Source organism: Mesoplodon mirus (assembly GCF_964341445.2).
Source record: "Mesoplodon mirus genome assembly, chromosome: 7".
Taxonomy (NCBI): Eukaryota; Metazoa; Chordata; class Mammalia; order Artiodactyla; family Ziphiidae; genus Mesoplodon; species Mesoplodon mirus.
The window spans coordinates 52,361,127-52,379,976 of NC_138983.1; the positions used below are offsets into that span (position 1 = coordinate 52,361,127).

The 18,850-nt window shown below is 41.7% G+C and overlaps 1 protein-coding gene across 2 annotated transcripts in view; it reads left to right on the forward strand.

The window, feature by feature from the left end:
• The window catches only part of GAB2 (GRB2 associated binding protein 2), a 172,871-nt gene that overhangs the window by 114,464 nt on the left and 39,557 nt on the right, over positions 1–18,850 (forward strand). For both annotated transcript variants that reach the window (XR_014294749.1, XM_082628869.1), the window contains exon 2: positions 6,777–7,077. Coding sequence is in view for 1 of the 2 variants with exons in the window: in XM_082628869.1 (XP_082484995.1) it covers positions 6,777–7,077 (301 nt within the window). In the remaining variant the exon portion in view is untranslated. The remainder of the gene's footprint in view (positions 1–6,776; positions 7,078–18,850) is intronic.

An 18,850-nucleotide genomic window follows, 5' to 3' on the forward strand; every position in this document is an offset into this window, starting at 1 on the left:
TTCACACCTCTTTCATTTTTAAAAAAATGATTATAAATGGCATTGTGTTTTTATTTTCTATGCCCATGTGTTTATTTGCTAGTATACAGGAGCAAATCAATTTTTGTATGTTCATCTTGTCAGGCATACCTTGGAGATATTGCAAGTTTAATTCCAAACCACCACAGTAAAGCAAATACTGCAATAAAGCGAGTCATATGAACTTTTTGGTTTCCTGGTGTATATAAAGGTTATGTTTACACCATACTGTAGTCTATTAGTGTGCAATAGCATTATGTCTAAAAAACTATGTAATACCTTAATTTAAAAATATTGCTAAAAAATGCTAACCATCATCTGAGCCTTTATCAGATCACAGATCACCATAACAAATATAATCATAATGAAAAAGTTTGAAATAGTGCAAGAATTACCAAAACGTGACACAGAGACACAAAGTGAGCAAATGCTGTTGGAAAAATGGTGCCAATAGATTTGCTTGACAGAGGGTTGCCATAAACCTTCAATTTGTACAGTATGCAATGTCCACAAAGCAAAATAAAGGAACATGCAATACAATGAGGTACTCCTGTATTTTGTGACCTTGCCAGACTCACTTATTTGTCCCAGGAGTTTTTTCCTAAATTCCTTGGGATTTTCCATGTGGACAATCATGTCATCCAAATAGGGACAATTTTTTTCTTCCTTTTCAATCTGTATGCCTTTTTAAAAATTGAGATACAGTTAATGTACAGTATTATATAAGATACAGGTGTACAACATAATGCTTCACAATTTTTAAAGATTATGCTCCATTTGTAGTTATTATAAAATATTGGCTATACTCACTGTGTTGTACAGTATATCCTTGTAGCTTATTTACTTTATATGTAATAGCTTATACCTCTTAATCCCTGCCCCCTATCTTGCCCCTACCCGCTTCCCTCTCCCAACTGGTTACCACTAGTTTGTCCTCTATATCTGTGGGTCTGTTTCTTATTTGTTATATTCACTAGTTTGTTTTATTTTAGATTCCACACATAAGTGATACCGTGCAGTATTTGTCTTTCTCTGACTTATTTCACTTAGCATAATGCCCTCTAAATCCATCAATCTGTATGCCTTTTATATCCATTTCTTGCTTTATTTCCCTGACTAGAACTTCAGCACTATGTTGAATAAGAGTGGTAAGAGCAGACATCTTTGCCTTGTTCCTGATCTTAGGGGGAAAGCATTCAGCCTTTCAATATGAAGTGTAATGTTAGTGTTGGTCTTCTGTTGATGCTCTTTATCAGATTGAGGAAGTTCCCCCTCTCTTCCTATTTTTTTGAGTTTTTATCATGAATGGGTGTTGAAATGTGTCATATGTTTTTTTGCATTGATTGATAGGACCATGTGGTTTTTCTCCTTTAGCTTATTACTGTGGTTGATTATATTGATTGATTTTTTTAATATTGAATCAATTTTACATCTTTGGAATAAACTCCACTTGGTCATGTTATATAATTCTTTTTATACCTTGATGAATTCTGTTTGTATTTTACATTTAAGTCCGTGATCCATTTTGAGTTAATTTTTGTAGGAGATTTTGTACAGATGTAAGAACAGTCCTGAAGATGCTTTCCCCCAAGAACATATTCAGGACTCAAGTTCCTGTATTCTCCTTGCATTACGTGTCAGTACTCCAGCAGTAATTTTTCATTTCTATATCATGGGGTACTTTCAAGCTGAAGTGCCCAGACTCCTTTATAAATATTTATTACAGGGTCCTGCACTCATCAAAATGAAGGGAACAAGATGCTGAAAAACTCACGTCATAGAGAATCCACAGCATACCTTTATCTTATTCTCTTTTCTGTAATCCTCTCTTTTGTCCTCCTTTCCTACTTTCTACTGTGAAAGCTTACTTAACTTTTTAAATTGCATTTATTAGTTTTATTGATTGAATGAAAAAAAAAAAGTCAACAGATCTTTACTGAGTTCCCATACAGGCTAAGTACTCTGCCGAGTAACTGTTGGCCACACAGGACCCTAACATCAAGATGCTCGGAGCTTAAAGGGGAGGAAGACATATGAGCAATTGAAATGTCAAAGATGAGTGAAGAAATGCCACAGGAAGCACGGGTTATTAAGGGAACAAGAGACAGGAGCACCAGCTCTATGGGAAGTTAGTAAAGGCCTTCCAGGAGGAGTGATATTTAACCTGGCACTAAGAAAATAGAGGAACTTTCCGGATAGATGAGGTGAGGTGAAAGGCATTCTAGGAAGAAACGTCAGGTTGCGCACAGACATGAAGTCATGCAATTATGTGGCACATTTGGAGAATAATAAGTAACCTGTTATGCACCTGTAATTTCTGTAAGACCAGGAATTCATGCTGTATCCTCAGCATCTAGGATGATGCCTGTAGTATAGTAAGCACTAAATAAATAATTTGTTGGATGGATGGCAGGAAGGAAACATAAATGAGGCCAGGGAGATAAGAGAGGTTCAGTGATAAAGAGCCTCGCTTAGTAAATGCCTACCATGAAGATTGAAAGAGGAATAGGAGGAGATTTTATTCATCGTCTACTTGGGAAGAAACAACAAATACTAAAATATCTGTAATATGTTGTGAAAAAAATGACATTACGTGAAAAGTACACTAAAAGTGTTATGATGGTTCAGAGGAAATAGAGGTCCATTTCAGCTGAGGGGGTCAGAGAAGTTGTCTTTGGAGCTAGACTCTTTGGAGTTGCTTATACTTAGTTCTGAATTGTATGGTTCCCCCAAAAACACATACGTGAAGTTGGAGCAGAGAGTGTTGTGGCAGAAGAGCGATGTGAATTTGGAATTAGACTAGATGGTTTTGCCTGCTCTGTCATAAATTCATCAGCATTTTGTAGGCAGCCATTTATCAGCCTGCACCACTTCTTGCAAGCGGAACCTGACAGGCTCTGATGTTATCTGTAGCAAACACCTTTTTCTTGTTTGTGAGAGTGTCTGCGTCTGTGTTTATGCTTGCACCTGCACACCAGTGATTTGAAGGCAGCTCTTTCTACAGAGACAAGCACTAAAGGGGGATACGTCAACTGAAACACAAGCTTCAATACCTTTTAAAAATGCACCTTGCTACCCACACACTTTCATCATATGCATGCATGCACACACACAGATGCACACAGAGTTCTGTAAGTAGTGGCCTGGGCAAGATTTTAGGTGACTATAGCAGATGGTACTTATATTTATTTCCTCAGCTCTATCCTATACCTTAATCTTCACTTCCACCAAGGCTTATCAGGTACCAGTTACATCCCCATGACCTTCTAGATTCTGTAAGGAGTTCATGTAAGAAAATGATTCATTAATTAATCCAATACATACTTATTGATAACCACCTATGTGCCAGGCACTATTCTAAACACTGAGGATGTAGCATGGGATAAAAAGAACCAACCCCTGCCCTCTTGGAGTTCACATTCCGAGAGGCGGGTAGAATCAACAAAAGTGTGGTGTTTTAGGTGGTGTAAGTGCTAGTGAGGTCAGTGTAGCAGAGTAAGCGGGAGAGTGTGAGGGTTGGGTGGTCAGGAAAACAGTCTGTCCAGTAACGTGACACTTGAATAGTGACTTGAAGGAAAAAATAAGCAATGGGACTGTCTGGGACAGGAGTATTCCAGGCAGAGGGAACAACCAGAGCATAGACCCCGAGGCAGGATTGTGTGGCCAGTGTGGCAAGAGCAGAATGGGCAAGGTGGAGAGTGGCAGGAGGTAAGGAGAGTTGTGGAATGAGGGACTGTCATACTAGGCCCACTGGCCATTGTTAGGACTTTGGCTTTTACTCTGAGTGAGACAGAAAGCCAGTGGAGACTCGGTGCAGAGAAGTGGCGTGCTCTGATTTGCATCAGCATCCATGTTGAGAATAGATTGCAGGATGAAAGCATAGAAGCAGGAGGACGACCAAATGGTGGACTCAATCAAGTGAGTTAACGGTGGAGGTGTGGAGAAGTGACCAGGTCGTAGATGTATTTTGAACTGTTTGGACCAACAGGATTTGCTGTTGGGTTAGATGTGGAATGGGAAAGAAAGGAGTTGATGATGACATCAAGATTTTTGGTCTGAGCCACTGGAAGGCTGGAGCTGCTTGTAACTGAGATGGGAAAGATTGCAGGAAGAACAGACTTGGAGGATGTCAAGAGCTCAGTTTTGAGCACCTTAAGCTTGAGATGCCTGTTAGTGAGGAGTTGAATATAAGACTCTAGAGTTCAGTAGACTGGTCTGGGCTGGAGATATAAATTTAGGAATTGCAGCAGTTAGATGGCTTGCAAAGTTGTAAAATGGAATAAAATAACCTAGGAAGTGGGTATAGAAAGAAGAGTCTGAGAACTGAGCACTGGGGCATTCCAACATTTAGAGATCAGGGAGATGAGAAGGAACCAGCACCGGAGACTGAAAAAGAGAGGCCAGGGAGATAGGAAAATTGAGAGGGAGCACTGAAGCCAAGTGAAGAAAGTGCTTCAAAGAGAATGGAATAATAAACTGTTATCAGATGTTGCTGAGAGATCAAGTGAAATGCAAATGTTGCTTTAGCAGCATTGAAGTCTTTAAGACCTCTGTTGAGTTATTTTAGTGGGGGTGGGGGGAGCCGGGGGAAGCCTGATTAGATTGCTTCCAAGAAAAGAATGGGAGGAGAGGAAACAATGATTAGTACTATAGAAAACTCTGAGGTTTTACTGTACAGAGGAGCAGAAAACTGGGCCATTGCTGGAAGGGAATGTGGGATCGAGTCAAGCTTCTTATTTTTTTTCTTAATTGGGAGAAGTCGGGGTCCTGATGGGAATGATCCTAGGAGGGAGGGAAAATGAAATGATTCCACAGATACAGTGATGTCCACATGTAAGTGAGAGGGGATGTTCAAGTGGAAGAAGGTTGGCCTTAGACTGGGTGAACTGTCCATGCTCCCTAGTAACAAACTACTTTGCTACAAATGCAGACAGATTGGTAAATTTGGTGATGGAACATGTGTAGATTCTCTTTTGCTTGCTTGTATTTTCTCATACCAAAGAGTAGAGGTGTTGGAGGTTTAAAGAGAGGGAAGTTCGGAACTTCCCTGGTGGCGCAGCGGTTAAGGATCCGCCTGCCAATGCAGGGGACATGGGTTTGAGCCCTGGTCTGGGAGGATCCCACATGCCACGGAACAACTAAGCCCGTGCTCGACAACTACTGAGCCTGTGCTCTAGAGCCCGCGAGCCACAACTACTGAGCCCGCACACCTAGAGCCTGTGCTCCGCAACAAGAGAAGCCACCGCAATGAGAAGCCCGCGCACCACAACGAAGAGTAGCCCCTGCTTACCGCAACTAGAGAAAGCCCGCGTGCAACAACGAGGACCCAATGCAACCAAATAAATAAATAAATAAATAAATTTTAAAAATAAAATTAAAAAATAGACAGAGAGAAGTTCAACGACTGTTGCCAAAGAGCAAGAGAAAATCATGGACGAGGTAAATGTAGTAGGACTGTCAGGCAGCATAAGGGCTCACTTGAATTTAAAGTGAGAGCAGCCAACGTAGTTGTATGATTTTCTCCAACTACATACAGCTGAATGGGAACAGGCAGAGTAGGATGAGCATTAGACTTAGCCAGGGGTTGTGGTTTCCCAGATAAAGGAGAGGAATGGAGAAAAAAAGCAAGGGACTGATGATAATGGTGGATCACAGGAGCAAGTTAGGTAGGGAGGGAAGTGAGGAGAGGGATAGAAGGTGAGAGCGCAAGGTGGCAGGATTAAGGGAGTGGAGGTCCCGGTAGGATGTAACGAATTGTGATGACGGTCTGGTCCTTGTCATTTGCAGTGCTTTAGGGTTGTATACATAGTGCTTTGTGTGTGTTTGCATAATATAAACCCTATAGGGTAGGGCAGGTGGTGCTGACGTTGACTCTCAGTCTGTAGATGAAGCAAGATCCAAAGAAGTAAATAACTTTATCTAAAAAATCACACGTTAAGTCAGTGGTAAAGCATAGACTCAACCCAAGGCTCTGTTTTATATGTGATGTCTTTTTACCACTTTGTGTGGTGTCTGCTCACAGATTACTCAATCTCATTGAAGAGATGGAATGCAGAAGACAACATAAGGGGATATGTAATCTAGCGTTAAATTCTATAGTATGACAGGATGTAAGGAGTTTATTCATTCAGTAATGTATATTGAGCACTTAGTGTGTGCAGGGCTCTATTATAAGTACTAGGGATACAGCAGTGAAAGAGATGGGAAAACCCTGAAGTTATGTGCTTCAGAGAAGTTTTAGAAGGGTTTCTATGTGATTTTTCCAAGGCGTCGTGATTTGATACAAAGCACAGTGTACTGAAAGTTAGGGAACTTACTGCTCTGTTACGTGCTATGTGTGACATTGTTGCTTCAACTCACCATGTCTTATTGGGGGACCCCATCCATAAACTGAGATGTTACAGTTTTGCAAGTCCCACCCTGACTAAAAGGTGAGTCTGAGCCTGTATTCTAGCTTAATGGAATAATTGCTCTAAAGTGTTTTGGTCCTCATCAGACTTCCTGATCTAAAAAGGGGGAATGCCACATCTCATCTCATAGGGGTAAGACCCTGTTTCCATAGTGAAATGCTGCACTAACATGCATTCTAGTCATCCTTCATTTTTGAAACTCTGGGGAAATAAGAAAGGGAGGTAGAGGCCATGCTCAGCCTGCAGGTGCAACAGTCCCCCCCCTTAACCTGGTGACATCTGAGGACCTGTGAAAAGCTTTGAAGTAACTAATGACTTTCCACCCTCTTCCTACTCCTTCCTGTTCAGGCCTGGAAGAAACGCTGGTTTATCCTGCGGAGTGGGCGGATGAGCGGTGACCCAGATGTCCTGGAATACTACAAGAATGATCACTCCAAGAAGCCCCTGCGCATCATCAACCTGAACTTCTGCGAGCAGGTGGATGCAGGCCTGACCTTCAACAAGAAGGAGTTGCAGGATAGTTTTGTGTTTGACATCAAGACCAGCGAGCGCACCTTTTACCTGGTGGCCGAGACGGAGGAGGACATGAATAAGTGGGTCCAGAGCATCTGCCAGATCTGTGGCTTCAATCAGGCTGAGGAGAGCACAGGTATGGGAACAAACATGGATCTTTCTCAGAAGGGGCCAGGCGCTTCCTGGGAGGGGCTGGGAAGTTGGGGCTAGGATGATGGGCTTCACATTCCTTGAACCAGGAGAACAACCTGTAGCTAAAGGCTTTCCTCTGTGGCAGAGGAGTAATAGGCAAAGGGTAAGAGTGTGAAGGGGTTAGCCAAATATTAGAGAGCCTCCTAGCACTAAATATGCTCAAGTGGGAAACAGATATGTTGGGGTTATGATGAAGCTCAAGGTACTTGATGGTGTTTCTTCAAGTACCTCCATGCCACCACATTTCGCAGGTCTGCACCTTTCTCCCCTTCCCTCAACTCTCTAGCTCTTTGTGCCCTGTTAACTGTCAGCCATCCCATAGGGCAACTCACACCTTTATCCCTTCTCTGATCCATCTCTGTCCGTTCCTGCCATCTATTTCAGACCATCCTGCACATTATCCTTGCCACTTTTTTTTTGGCAGGGGGAGGTTTGAGATCCCTTGTGATTATTATTTGTTTGTTTGTTTGTTTTTTTGCGGTACACGGGCCTCTCACTCTTGTGGCCTCTCCTGTTGCGGAGCACAGGCTCCGGACGCACAGGCTCAGCGGCCATGGCTCACGGGCCCAGCCGCTCCGCGGCATGTGGGATCTTTCCAGACTGGAGCACGAACCCGTGTCCCCTGCATCGGCAGGCGGACTCTCAACCACTGCGCCACCAGGGAAGCCCCCTTGTGATTATTATTGATGTATGATCCAGTGTTCACTATATTTACTTGGGAAGGGCCAGTCAAGAGGGGGAAATTCTGATTTGTGTTGGGTTTTGTTAGCCTTCAAAAAAAAAGGGTAGCTCAGCTTTTCAAAATAAGTTTTAAATTGCAGAAGTGCTCTTTGACATTTGTTGGGGCTCATCCTCAACTCTGGGATGATTGAGGAGTAGGGTTTTTTTGAGGCGGATGGAGAGCCTAAATTAATAGTTTCCTGAACCTGGTTACATATCAGAAGTAGAAGAACATTTTTTAAATGCTTATGCCAAGGACCCATATCAAATCACTTAACTAAGAACCTCATGGGTGGGACCTAGGCATTAGTGTCTTTTGAAAACTTCATTCTAAGTAGCAAGGGTCTGGGGCTCAGCATCCATTTTCTGTACATAAATGAAGGCCTCATACAGTCTCTGATTCATATACCTGTTTTCTAAATTTTTTACAGCCCTTTAAAAACAAAAACCATTCCTAGCTCATCAGCAACATCGTCCTCATCTGGGAATCCGTTAGAAATGCAAATTCTTGGGCCCCACTCCAGACTTACTGAATCAGAAACTCTGGGCGTGGAGCCCAGCAATCTGTGTTTTGATCAGCCTGCCAGGTGATCTGATGCACAGTTAAGTTTGAGAACCACTGGTTTAGATTCTTGCTGCTCAGAGTGGGGTTTATGGACCAGCAACGTCAACCTCTCCTGGGAACTTGTTAGAAATGCAGAAGACTTCCACCCAGACTTACAGAATCAGAATCTGCATATCTTTAAAACTTCTTATTCTGAAATAATGTTAGACTTACAGAAGGGTTGCAAAAATTGTACAGCAAGTTCCCACGTATCTTTCATTCCGCTTTCCCTGATGTTAACATCTTGCTTAACCAGGTACAGTGGTCAAAACTGAGCAGTTAACATTGATTGGTACAGTACTATTAACTGCAGTGTATTGGGATTTCACCTGTTTTTCACCAGTGTCTTTATTCTGTTCAGGATTCAATCCAGGATAGCACATTAGATTTGGTGGTTCTGTCTCCAGGGCTCCTCCAATCTGTGATGACAGTTCCTCAGTCTGTCTTGTCTTGTTTGACCTTGACACTTTTAACGAGTACTGGTTAGGTATTTTGTAGAATGTCCCTCCATTTGGTGTTTTCTCATGATTAGATTGAAGTTTGGGGGAGACTACTACAGAGGTGATGTGCCTTTCTCTGCACATTGTATCGGGGGCACATGGTGTCAATACGTCTTATTACTGGTCATGTTAATATTGATCACTTGATTAAGGTAGTAGCTGCCAAGTTCCTCCACTGTAAAACTACTGTCTTTGCTTTTGTAATTAATAAATAGTTTGGAGGAAATACTTTAATCATGTGCAAATATCCAATTTCTCCTTAAACTTCTGCGCACTAATTTTAGCATTTAGCAGTGGATCACGTTTACAACCATTATTACTGTGTATTCTAGTGAATTTTTCTATTTCCCTCAGAATCCACATTTTATTAAGATCCCTAGGTGATTTGTATGCACGTTAAATTTTGAGAAGCTCTGGTCTGGATTATTTGTCCACAAACCTGGTGGCTCATCCGAATCACCCTAAAAACTTTTATCTAACTTACAGGTACTAATTCAGTAGATCTGGCTTAGGGCTGAGGAATCAAGAGTTTTAAGAGATTCCTCCTACAGAATGGCAGGAATTATTTCCAAATCATATCTGATGAGGGTCTAGTATCTAGAATATAAGAAGAATTCTTACAACTCAATAACAACAAGAAAAAGACAAATGACCTCATTTAAAAATGGGCAAAAGACCTGAATAGACATTTCTCCAGAGAAGATGTACAAATGACCAGTAAGCCCATGAAAAGATGTTGAACATCATTAATCATTAGGAAGATGCAAAGCAATACCACTACCACTTCACACCCACTAGGATGGCTGTAATCAAACTATGGGCAATGACAGCTGTTGGCGAGAATGTGGAGAAACATGCATTGCTCATACATCCCACCTCATACATTGCTGGCAGGGAAGTAAAATGGTACAGCTACTGTAGAACACAGCGTGTCCGTTTTTTAAAACCTGAAACCTATGATCCAGCAATTCCACTCCTAGGCATATACTCAAGAGAAATGAAAACGTGTTCACACAAAAATTTATAGACAGATGTTCATAGAAATGCTATGCATAATAACCAAAATGTGGACACAACCCAAATGTCCATTAATGAATAAACAAGATGTACGTGTGGCGGAGTGCCTGTGTAGTGAGCACTTTTAAGATCTACTCTCTTAGCAACTTTCAAGTATACATTTGTTACAGTATTGTTAACTATAGTCACCATGCTGCATATTATTACATCCCTAGGATTTATTCATTTTATAACTGGAAGTTTGTACCCTTTGATCCTTACCCATTTCCCCTGCCCCACCCTTACCCCTGAAAACCACCAATCTATTCTCTGTTTCTATGAGTCTGGTTATTTTAGATTCTGCATATAAGTGAGACTATACAGTTTTTGTCCTTCTCTGTCTGACTTATTTCACTTAGTGTAATGGCCTCAAGCTTCATCCATGTTGTCACAAATGGCGAGATTACCTTCATTTTATGGCTGAATTTTATATATATATATATATATATATATATATATATAGACACACACACACACACACACTATATATATGTGTGTGTGTGTGTGTATGGGTCTATAGAATGTGTGTGTGTGTATATAAAAATGTGATTTTTTTAATATATAGTCACATTTTCTTTATCCGTTCACTCTTCAGTGGACCTTTAGGTTGTTTCCATGTCATGCCTACTGTAAGTAATGCTGACATGAACATGAGGGAGCAGATATCTCTTCCAGATGGTAATTTCAATTCCTTCAGTGATATATCCAGAAGTGGCATTGTTGGGTCATATGGTAGTTCTATTTTTAATTTTTTGAATAAACTCCATACTGTTTTGCATAGTGGCTATACCAATGTATATTCCCACCTACAGTGCACAAGGGTTCCCTTTTCTCCACATCTCGGCTCACACTTGCCTCATATCTTTTTGACAATAGCCATTTAACAGGTGTGAAGTGATATCTTATTGTGGTTTTGATTGGATTTACATTTCCCTGATGATTAGTGATGTTGAGCACCTTTTCAGGTAGCTGTTTGCCATTTGAGTATCTTCTTTGGAAAAAGGTCTGTTCAGGTTCTTTGCCCCTTTTTTAATCAGGTTATTTGAGTTTTTGCTATTGAGTTATATGAGTTCCTTATATATTTTTGGTATTAATCCCTTATCAGATATGAAGTTTGCACATATTTTCTCCCATTCCTTAGGTTGCCTTTTCATTTTATTGATTGTTTCTTTTGCTGTGCAGAAGCTTTTTAGTTTAATGTAGTCCCACTTATTTACTTTTGCCTTTCTTGCTTGTGCTTTTGGTGTCATATCCAAAAAATCGTTGCCAAGACTACTGTCAAAGAACTTTTCCTCTGTGTTTTCTTTTAGGATTTTTATGGTTTCGGGTCTTACATCTTTTATCCATTTCAAGTTAATTTTTATGCATTGTGTAAGATAGGGTTTTTTTGTTTGTATTTTTCGTTGTTTTATTTATTTTGGGCTTCATTGGGTCTTTGTTGCTGCACGCGGGCTTTCTCTAGTTGCGGTGAGTGGAGGCTACTCTTTGTTGCGGTGCACAGGCTTCTCATTGCGGTGGCTTCTCTTGTTGCGGAACACAGGCTCTAGGCTCACGGGCTTCAGTAGTTGTGACACACAGGCTCAGTAGTTGTGGCCTGCAGGCTTAGGAGCTCCACAGCATGTGGAATCTTCCTGGCCAGGGCTCGAGCCCATGTCCCCTGCATCAGCAGGCAGATTTTTAACCACTGCACCACTAGGGAAGTCCTAAGATAGGGTTTTTGTTTGTTTGTTTGTTTGTTTTTTATTTTAACATCTTTATTGGAGTATAATTGCTTTACAGTGGTGTGTTAGTTTCTGCTTTATAACAAAGTGAAGCAGCTATACATATACATATATCCCCATATCACCTCCCTCTTGTGTCTCCCTCCCACCCTCCCTATCCCACCCTCCCTATCCCACCCTTCTAGGTGGTCACAAAGCACCAAGCTGATCTCACTGTGCTATGCGGCTGCTTCCCACTAGCTATCTATTTTGGTAGTATATATAAGTCCATGCCACTCTCTCACTTTGTCCCAGCTTACCTTTCCCCCTCCCCGTGTCCTCAAGTCCGTTTTCTACATCTGCGTCTTTATTCCTGTCCTGCCCCTAGGTTCTTCATAACCATTTTTTTCCCTTTAGATTCCATATATATGTGTTAGCATATGGTATTTGTTTTTCTCTTTCTGACTTACTTCACTCTTCACATGACAGACTCTAGGTCCATCCACCTCACTACAAATAACTCAATTTTGTTTCTTTTTATGGCTGAGTAATATTCCATTGTATATATGTGCCACATCTTCTTTATCCATTCATCTGTCACTGGACACTTAGGTTGCTTCCATGTCCTGTTATTGTAAATAGAGCTGCAGTGAACATTGTGGTACATGACTCTTTTTGAATTATGGTTTTCTCAGGGTATATGCCCAGTAGTGGGATTGCTGGGTCGTATGGTAGTTCTTTTTTTGGTTTTTAAGGAACCTCCATACTGTTCTCCATAGCAGCTGTACCAAGATAGGGTTTTAATTCCATTCTTTTACATGTGAATATCCAGTTTTCCCAGAACCATTTTTAAAATTTATTTATTTATTTATTTAGGTCCACTGGGTCTTAGTTGTGGCATGTGGGATCTTTTAGTTGCAGCATGCGGACTTCTTAGTTGCAGCATGGGGACTCTTAGTTGCGGCATGCATGCAGGATCTGGTTCCCCAACCAGGGATTGAACTCAGGCCCCCTGCACTGGGAGTGTGGAGTCCTACCCACTGGAACATCAGGGAAGTCCCCCAACACAGTTTATTGAAAAGACTTTTCTCCTTTGAGTATTTTTGGCTCCCTTGTCAAATATTGACCATATATTGGGGCTCTCTATTCTTTTTTTTTTTTTTTTTTTTTTTGGCGGTACGCAGGCCTCTCACTGTTGTGGCCTCTCCCGTTGTGGAGCACAGGCTCCGGACGTGCAGGCTCAGCAGCCATGGCTCACGGGCCCAGCCGCTCCGTGGCATGTGGGATCTTCCCGGACCGGGACACGAACCCGTGTCCCCTGAATCAGCAGGCGGACTCTCAACCACTGCGCCACCAGGGAAGCCCAGGGCTCTCTATTCTTCTCCTTTGGTCTATGTGTCTTTTTTTGTGCCAGTACCATACTGTTTTGATTACTGTAGCTTTGTAATACTTTGACATCAGGGAGTGTGATGCCTCCAACTTTGTTCTTCTTTCTCCAAATTGCTTTGCTATTTGGCATCTTTTGCAGTTTCATATGAATTTTAGGACTGTTTTTTCTATTCTGTAAAAATGCCATTGGAATCTTGATAGGAATTGCACTGAATGTATAGATGGTTTTGGATAGTATGGACATTTTAACAATGTAAATTCTTCAAATCCATGAACACAAGATATCTTTCCACTTATTTGTGTTGAAGTTCTTAATTTTTGATCATGGAGCCCTGCATTTTCAGTTTGTACTGAGCTCTGCAAATTATGCAGCTGATTGTGCCTGGACTAGATGTCCTGCCCTAGGAATTATGTGATCTTCCTTGAGGAAGAATTATGAGCCCCCATTTTACTCTTAAGTTCTTTGGTATAACTTTTGCTTCCTGTGTGGAATTTTTTGTTTCCCCCCAAAATCTTTGTTATTTTAGGCTTTATGGATTTTGTTTTTGTTTTTCATTTTATTTTATTCCTGATAAAGAAATAAAATACTCATGCCAAAAAAAAGAATAAAATAAGAAAGGACTTTTTAAAAAGTGGGAGAAAGAACCCATAGACCCCCTAGTCTCAAAGCTTTCATAAATGTGAGAAATAAGTCCAAGGAATACATCACCTTTTTAAGAAATAGGTATAATGGGGTGGAGGAGGAACCAGAAAGCAAATTGCTTTTAAGTGAACTATTCCCTTGTGGGATTAGAGGTGTCCCTACCAAGAAAAACATGTCCTTGAGATGTAGCAAAAATTACTCTTGGTGCAAATACCTTTTTTTAAAATCACATATTTAAAAAATAGTTATTTTCTGAATCCCTACTTTTACTATATAGAATTTAAGTATAATTCAAATTCAGATATGTAGAACTGTATCATCTGGGCTTGCATTCTTTGGTGGGAATATTTATTCATTCATACATTGTTCATTTACTCATTCATTCATCAAATCTTCATGGAGCACTCATTCTATGAGAGTCCCTGTCATAATCACTGAGGCTACAGACTATAAAGATGAACCATAGAGTTCCAGCCCTCAGACATCATAGTCTAGTGGAGGGGACAGACATAACCAGACGGTCACAGGGAAATTCTGTAACAGAGGCATCACCAAGGATGGAGGCACCAGCCCATGCACCACCATCTCAGTGAGGGAAGAAAAGGAGGGGAAGTATTAAGGGGGTGACAAGTAATCAAGTCAGTATTTTTCAACAGCTTTGTCTGTTAAACAATATATTCCCTTTAACTTTTAACTTCTTTTTTAAGGGATTATTTTATTAGATGTCTAGTAGTTTAATTACCAGAGCAAGGGTATTATTTGTCTCTGATAGAGGTTTAGGAATTTTTGTGAGATCTTTCTGATGAAGACAAATGGCCTTTTCTTCCCTCTCATAGGAGAATCTGGTATGTAAAAAGATTCAGCCATGTAATAGGTTATGTTGTAATTTAGAAGCTGTCTTGAAAGTATATATATTATATCTATAAAACCCTCAGGTAAGGAATGAGAGATTAATCACCCAAGTCAGTGTTTCTTTTCACTGAGGATCAGGATCTGAGGGAAAGCAGGAAGGAAGTTAACATTTGACTACCTACTTTTGCTTAAGTACTTTATTTCATTTAATCACTTTTATCAACTGTTTCTATTTTTTTCAAATAAAGAAACTGAGTGCTATTTCTTCCCTGCCTAGCACTCCAGGACTAAAACTCTTCTCTGAACCCAGCCTTGGCTGGGTTCAGATGGGCTACCCAACTCTCATCTGCCTGAGATTCTTCCTAAATACAACTGCTGCTCTCCTTTTGCTGAGGCTTGTGGAGAACAATCCAATCACCTGGGTGTTAGCGTCAGCACCTGCCTTATGTGAGGAGCATCCTGTAGCGATATCTAACCTTCAGTGGCCACAAAAGGAAATTATAGGAGCTGTGTATTGAGCATCTACTCTATGTAAAATAAGGACTTTACATAACTTCTCACTAAAAATTCATAGTAATCCTTTGAGGTAGCAACAATTTTGACTCAAGGTCACAGCTAGAAAATGATGGAGCCAGGATTCTAGTCTAACCCAGGTCTGACTTTGCATTATAATATGCTGTCTCTTTGTCCTGGACCTCTGGAATATGAAAATCTGCCAGAACCAAGCCCCGATATTTTTGCTCCTGTGGACACCATGTATGAGATTGGAAGCACTCCTTGACCCCTTCCACCAGAGTCCTACAGCTGGCTCAGGTTTCCCTCCTCACCAACCCATATTGCTGAAATCCTTGGGCTTGAATATTCCAAGAATTTAGTAACTTCTAGAGCTTTAATCCAGCCATTAGGCTGGATTGGTGAGTCTTGAGGCTGGGGACGAGGAAGCCTGAACTCACATCACAACTGTGGGATGATGTGAACAAGTCACTTGATTGAGGTCTTCGTTTCCTTTCTTCAAATAGAGAGAAAATCCTCTTTTCACTCAATAATTCTGCTTCTCTATGGGTTCATCAATGCAGACCTTAGACCACTGGCAGTCCCTCAAGTTTCATATTTCCCAAAGGAATATTCACACTGTATTCTATGTAGAGGTATCTCCTGGAGCTGTGCAGTCCATACCCCTGCTTCCTGGTGAAATTTCTTCCCACGGGGAGCTTCCTTCAAGCAGATACTCCTTTTTGCCTTTCTTTTTTTAAAAGAGTTGTGATGGGACCCGTAAAAAAAACTTGTGTTTTTCACTTTTAGCTGGAAGCGGTTCTATAGCAGATGGAGTCTTTTTTTAATCCTTCTTGCCACCCCCAGCTTCTTCTTTCTGCTGCCACTCTCCAATTCCTCACGTATTCCAGCCAAAAATGCCTAGGATAAAACCTGTCTAGAATCAAGACCAGACCAGGAGTGACACTGAGTTTGAATATCGACACAAGGGTGGAAGAAACAGCCTCCTGATAGAGAACTCTTTCCAAAAGGAAACCAGGCACGATGCTCAGAAAGGAAAAGCAATTCTAAGAATGAATATCAAGATTTCATATCACATACATGGAGTTTGCTTGTTGTTTGTTTGGGGGGGGGATGTGTACATGTACGCACAGGCAACAGTAAGAACCCCGCCTTCCTCTGGGAATCAAAATAGCCTTCAGTCCCCCAAGCCAGGGGGCAGAAAGCTGCTCTGAGCTGTGTTTACGAGCAGGCGGGTCCAAGTCCTCACATTTGTGGCCCTGTCGTGGGCAGCTGTCCCTGACCAGATGTACCACACATAAAAAGAAGCAGCTCCCAGCACAGAGAATGGATGAATGATTCATGGGCTCAGGAGTCATCTACTGTTAGGAAAGCCCTCACCCCTTTGAATCTTCTAAGCTGAGGGCTTCTCCTTCCCACTCATCCCCTCCCTCCTCCCGCTATTCAGTAGCTGGTCCAGGACCTGCACAGCCCCTTACTCTAATGTGCACTCTGAAAGGCACCCTAGCTGCTGCTGTTTATTTGCTCTAGGATGTTGAATAAGTAACTCTATCTCTTTGAGGTGTTATCATCTGTAAAATGGAGATTATGCTCCCTTGCAGAGGGGTTGGGAGGAAGCTGGGGAAATGTATAGACGCACAATGTGAACAGTAGCTGCTTGTTTCTCTGCTTTCCATATCTTTTGGTGAAAATGATTATTTTTATATCTGTAGGTCAAGATGAACAGGATATGATTTAACTATCTCGTGTTTTTAGAGAACTTTACAGTCTACACAACACTTACGCAGTCTCCTTTGCATGTAAAGAAACAAAATAAGCTAGGCAGGGCTGCTAGTACTATTCCTATTGCACAAATAAGGAGGCTAAAGTTTAAAGGCACTGACATTGCCAGAAAGCAGTGTTGCCGGATCTAGAATCCAAGGCTTTTAACTCCATCCTCGGGCTGTATGCTCTAACTCCTTCTCACTTATCCGAACCCCTTTTCACAGACCTGTTTATTGTGGCTGCTTGTAAATCACAAAGTAGCCAGCAAGGAGGAGAAGCAAGATGTTGATCACTGAGAACTAAATATTTGGAAAGCAAAGTGCTGTCTGTACGTTAATATTAATCTCGGACGGCTAAATCAGCAAGATAACATGATCCATCTCAGAGTAGCCAACAAACTACTGTGAACTAAAGCTCAGGGAGTTTAGGTCACCAGAGCCCCGTTTGCAACTGTTGAAGATTTTGAAATTAAAGCCAGAGCCTCCTCCATATCCTGTCTATTATTGTAGCTTTTTCCCTTCTTGAACTCCCTGGCAGGAATTTCACAGTAGTTGCATGACTAACTCTATGGAAAGATGACCTCCCAGAGTTCCAACCGACTGTTCTTTATCTGTTCCCCACCTTTTCTCTACTAAAATTTTGGGTGAGACTGCCCCCTACTTTAAATATTTTGTGAATATTTACACTTCTAGTAATCCATGAATTTCCCCAGTAACTCAACAGCAGAATTATTTTGAGTCCTGGTTCCCTTCCAGGATGAAACTATACCCACAGGTATGCATTTGGGGAAATCTTCAACCTCCAGTGGAGGAATGTTATCAGGGTCTTCAAACAGCTCCTTCCTCTCCAGAGAGAATGATTGGTGCCTTAAAGGTCAGGACCCCTTATTCCAGCTGGACTTCTCACAGCAGGGAGGGCTGTGGTGGAGACAGGCAGTCCACTCAGGTGCCTTCTGGTGACCTTGGTCCCTTCCCCCACTACCCCCTCGCAGTGAGTGGGAGTGCTGGGGAGAAGCTGGGAGTGGAGGACGGTGGGGAGGAGAGATGCCTTTCTAGGAGACCTGACCCTTTCTCTCTTCTCATTCCTGGGAGGAACTTTTCCTCCCTTGTTCCCTCCCCTACCTTTTGTTTTCTGGGTTTTTTTTTTTTTTTTAACTGAGGTCAGATATCTCACTCCTCTGGGAGACCCTTGTTGGAAGCTTAGAGCAAATGTGGGAGGTGATAGGCAGCTTCTCCCCAGGCTTACACAGGTCCCTGGAGGAAAGAAGAACAGAGTGGAGACTGATCCGGGCCCCAGCCCAGAGGTGGAGGCTGCTCTCTGAATCACCCACCCTTTTTTTCCAGAGACAGTGGGGAAAATAAACATCCAGACCAGTTTCCAGCCAGATCTGAAATCCTCATGCCTTAAAAAAAAAAATTGGTATTCTAAATAACCCTGAAGTATCAGACCTTCCTCCTCAATCTTTTGTTTATTTGTTGTTTTTTTGTCTACAGCTGGGTCTTGTCACCCTGAGAGTAGGCTTTGAGTTGGGACATGAACTCTGTAAAATCCCCACAGACACTTTTGCATTGTCCTGGAACAGGCTTCAGCACTGACCTTCAGCAAAGTCCAGACCCTCTGGAGGAGGAAAGGGAGACAGGGCAAAACCTGACCCTCTTCTTTTCATTCTAAGCCTTGATCCTCCTTCCTACTTTGCTTTGTATACCAGACACTCCCCCGCACCGTCCCAGCGAGCCAGCATAAAGTCTAATGTACCTGCCAAGCCCACAGACTGTTAGAAATGAGAGTGTCTCATCCCAACTCCTCAACACCAGAAGCTTTGGATAGTTCCCCAGACGTCCCATGAGATGCTCCCTCTTTTTTGTTCTTTGAGTATTTCTAATTATCTCTAGTGAAGGAGGGTAATAAATTATTGTTGAATTGGTCCCAGACCAGATTCCAAAGCCCAATGTAACTCTAATTTTTGGCTAAAGGTA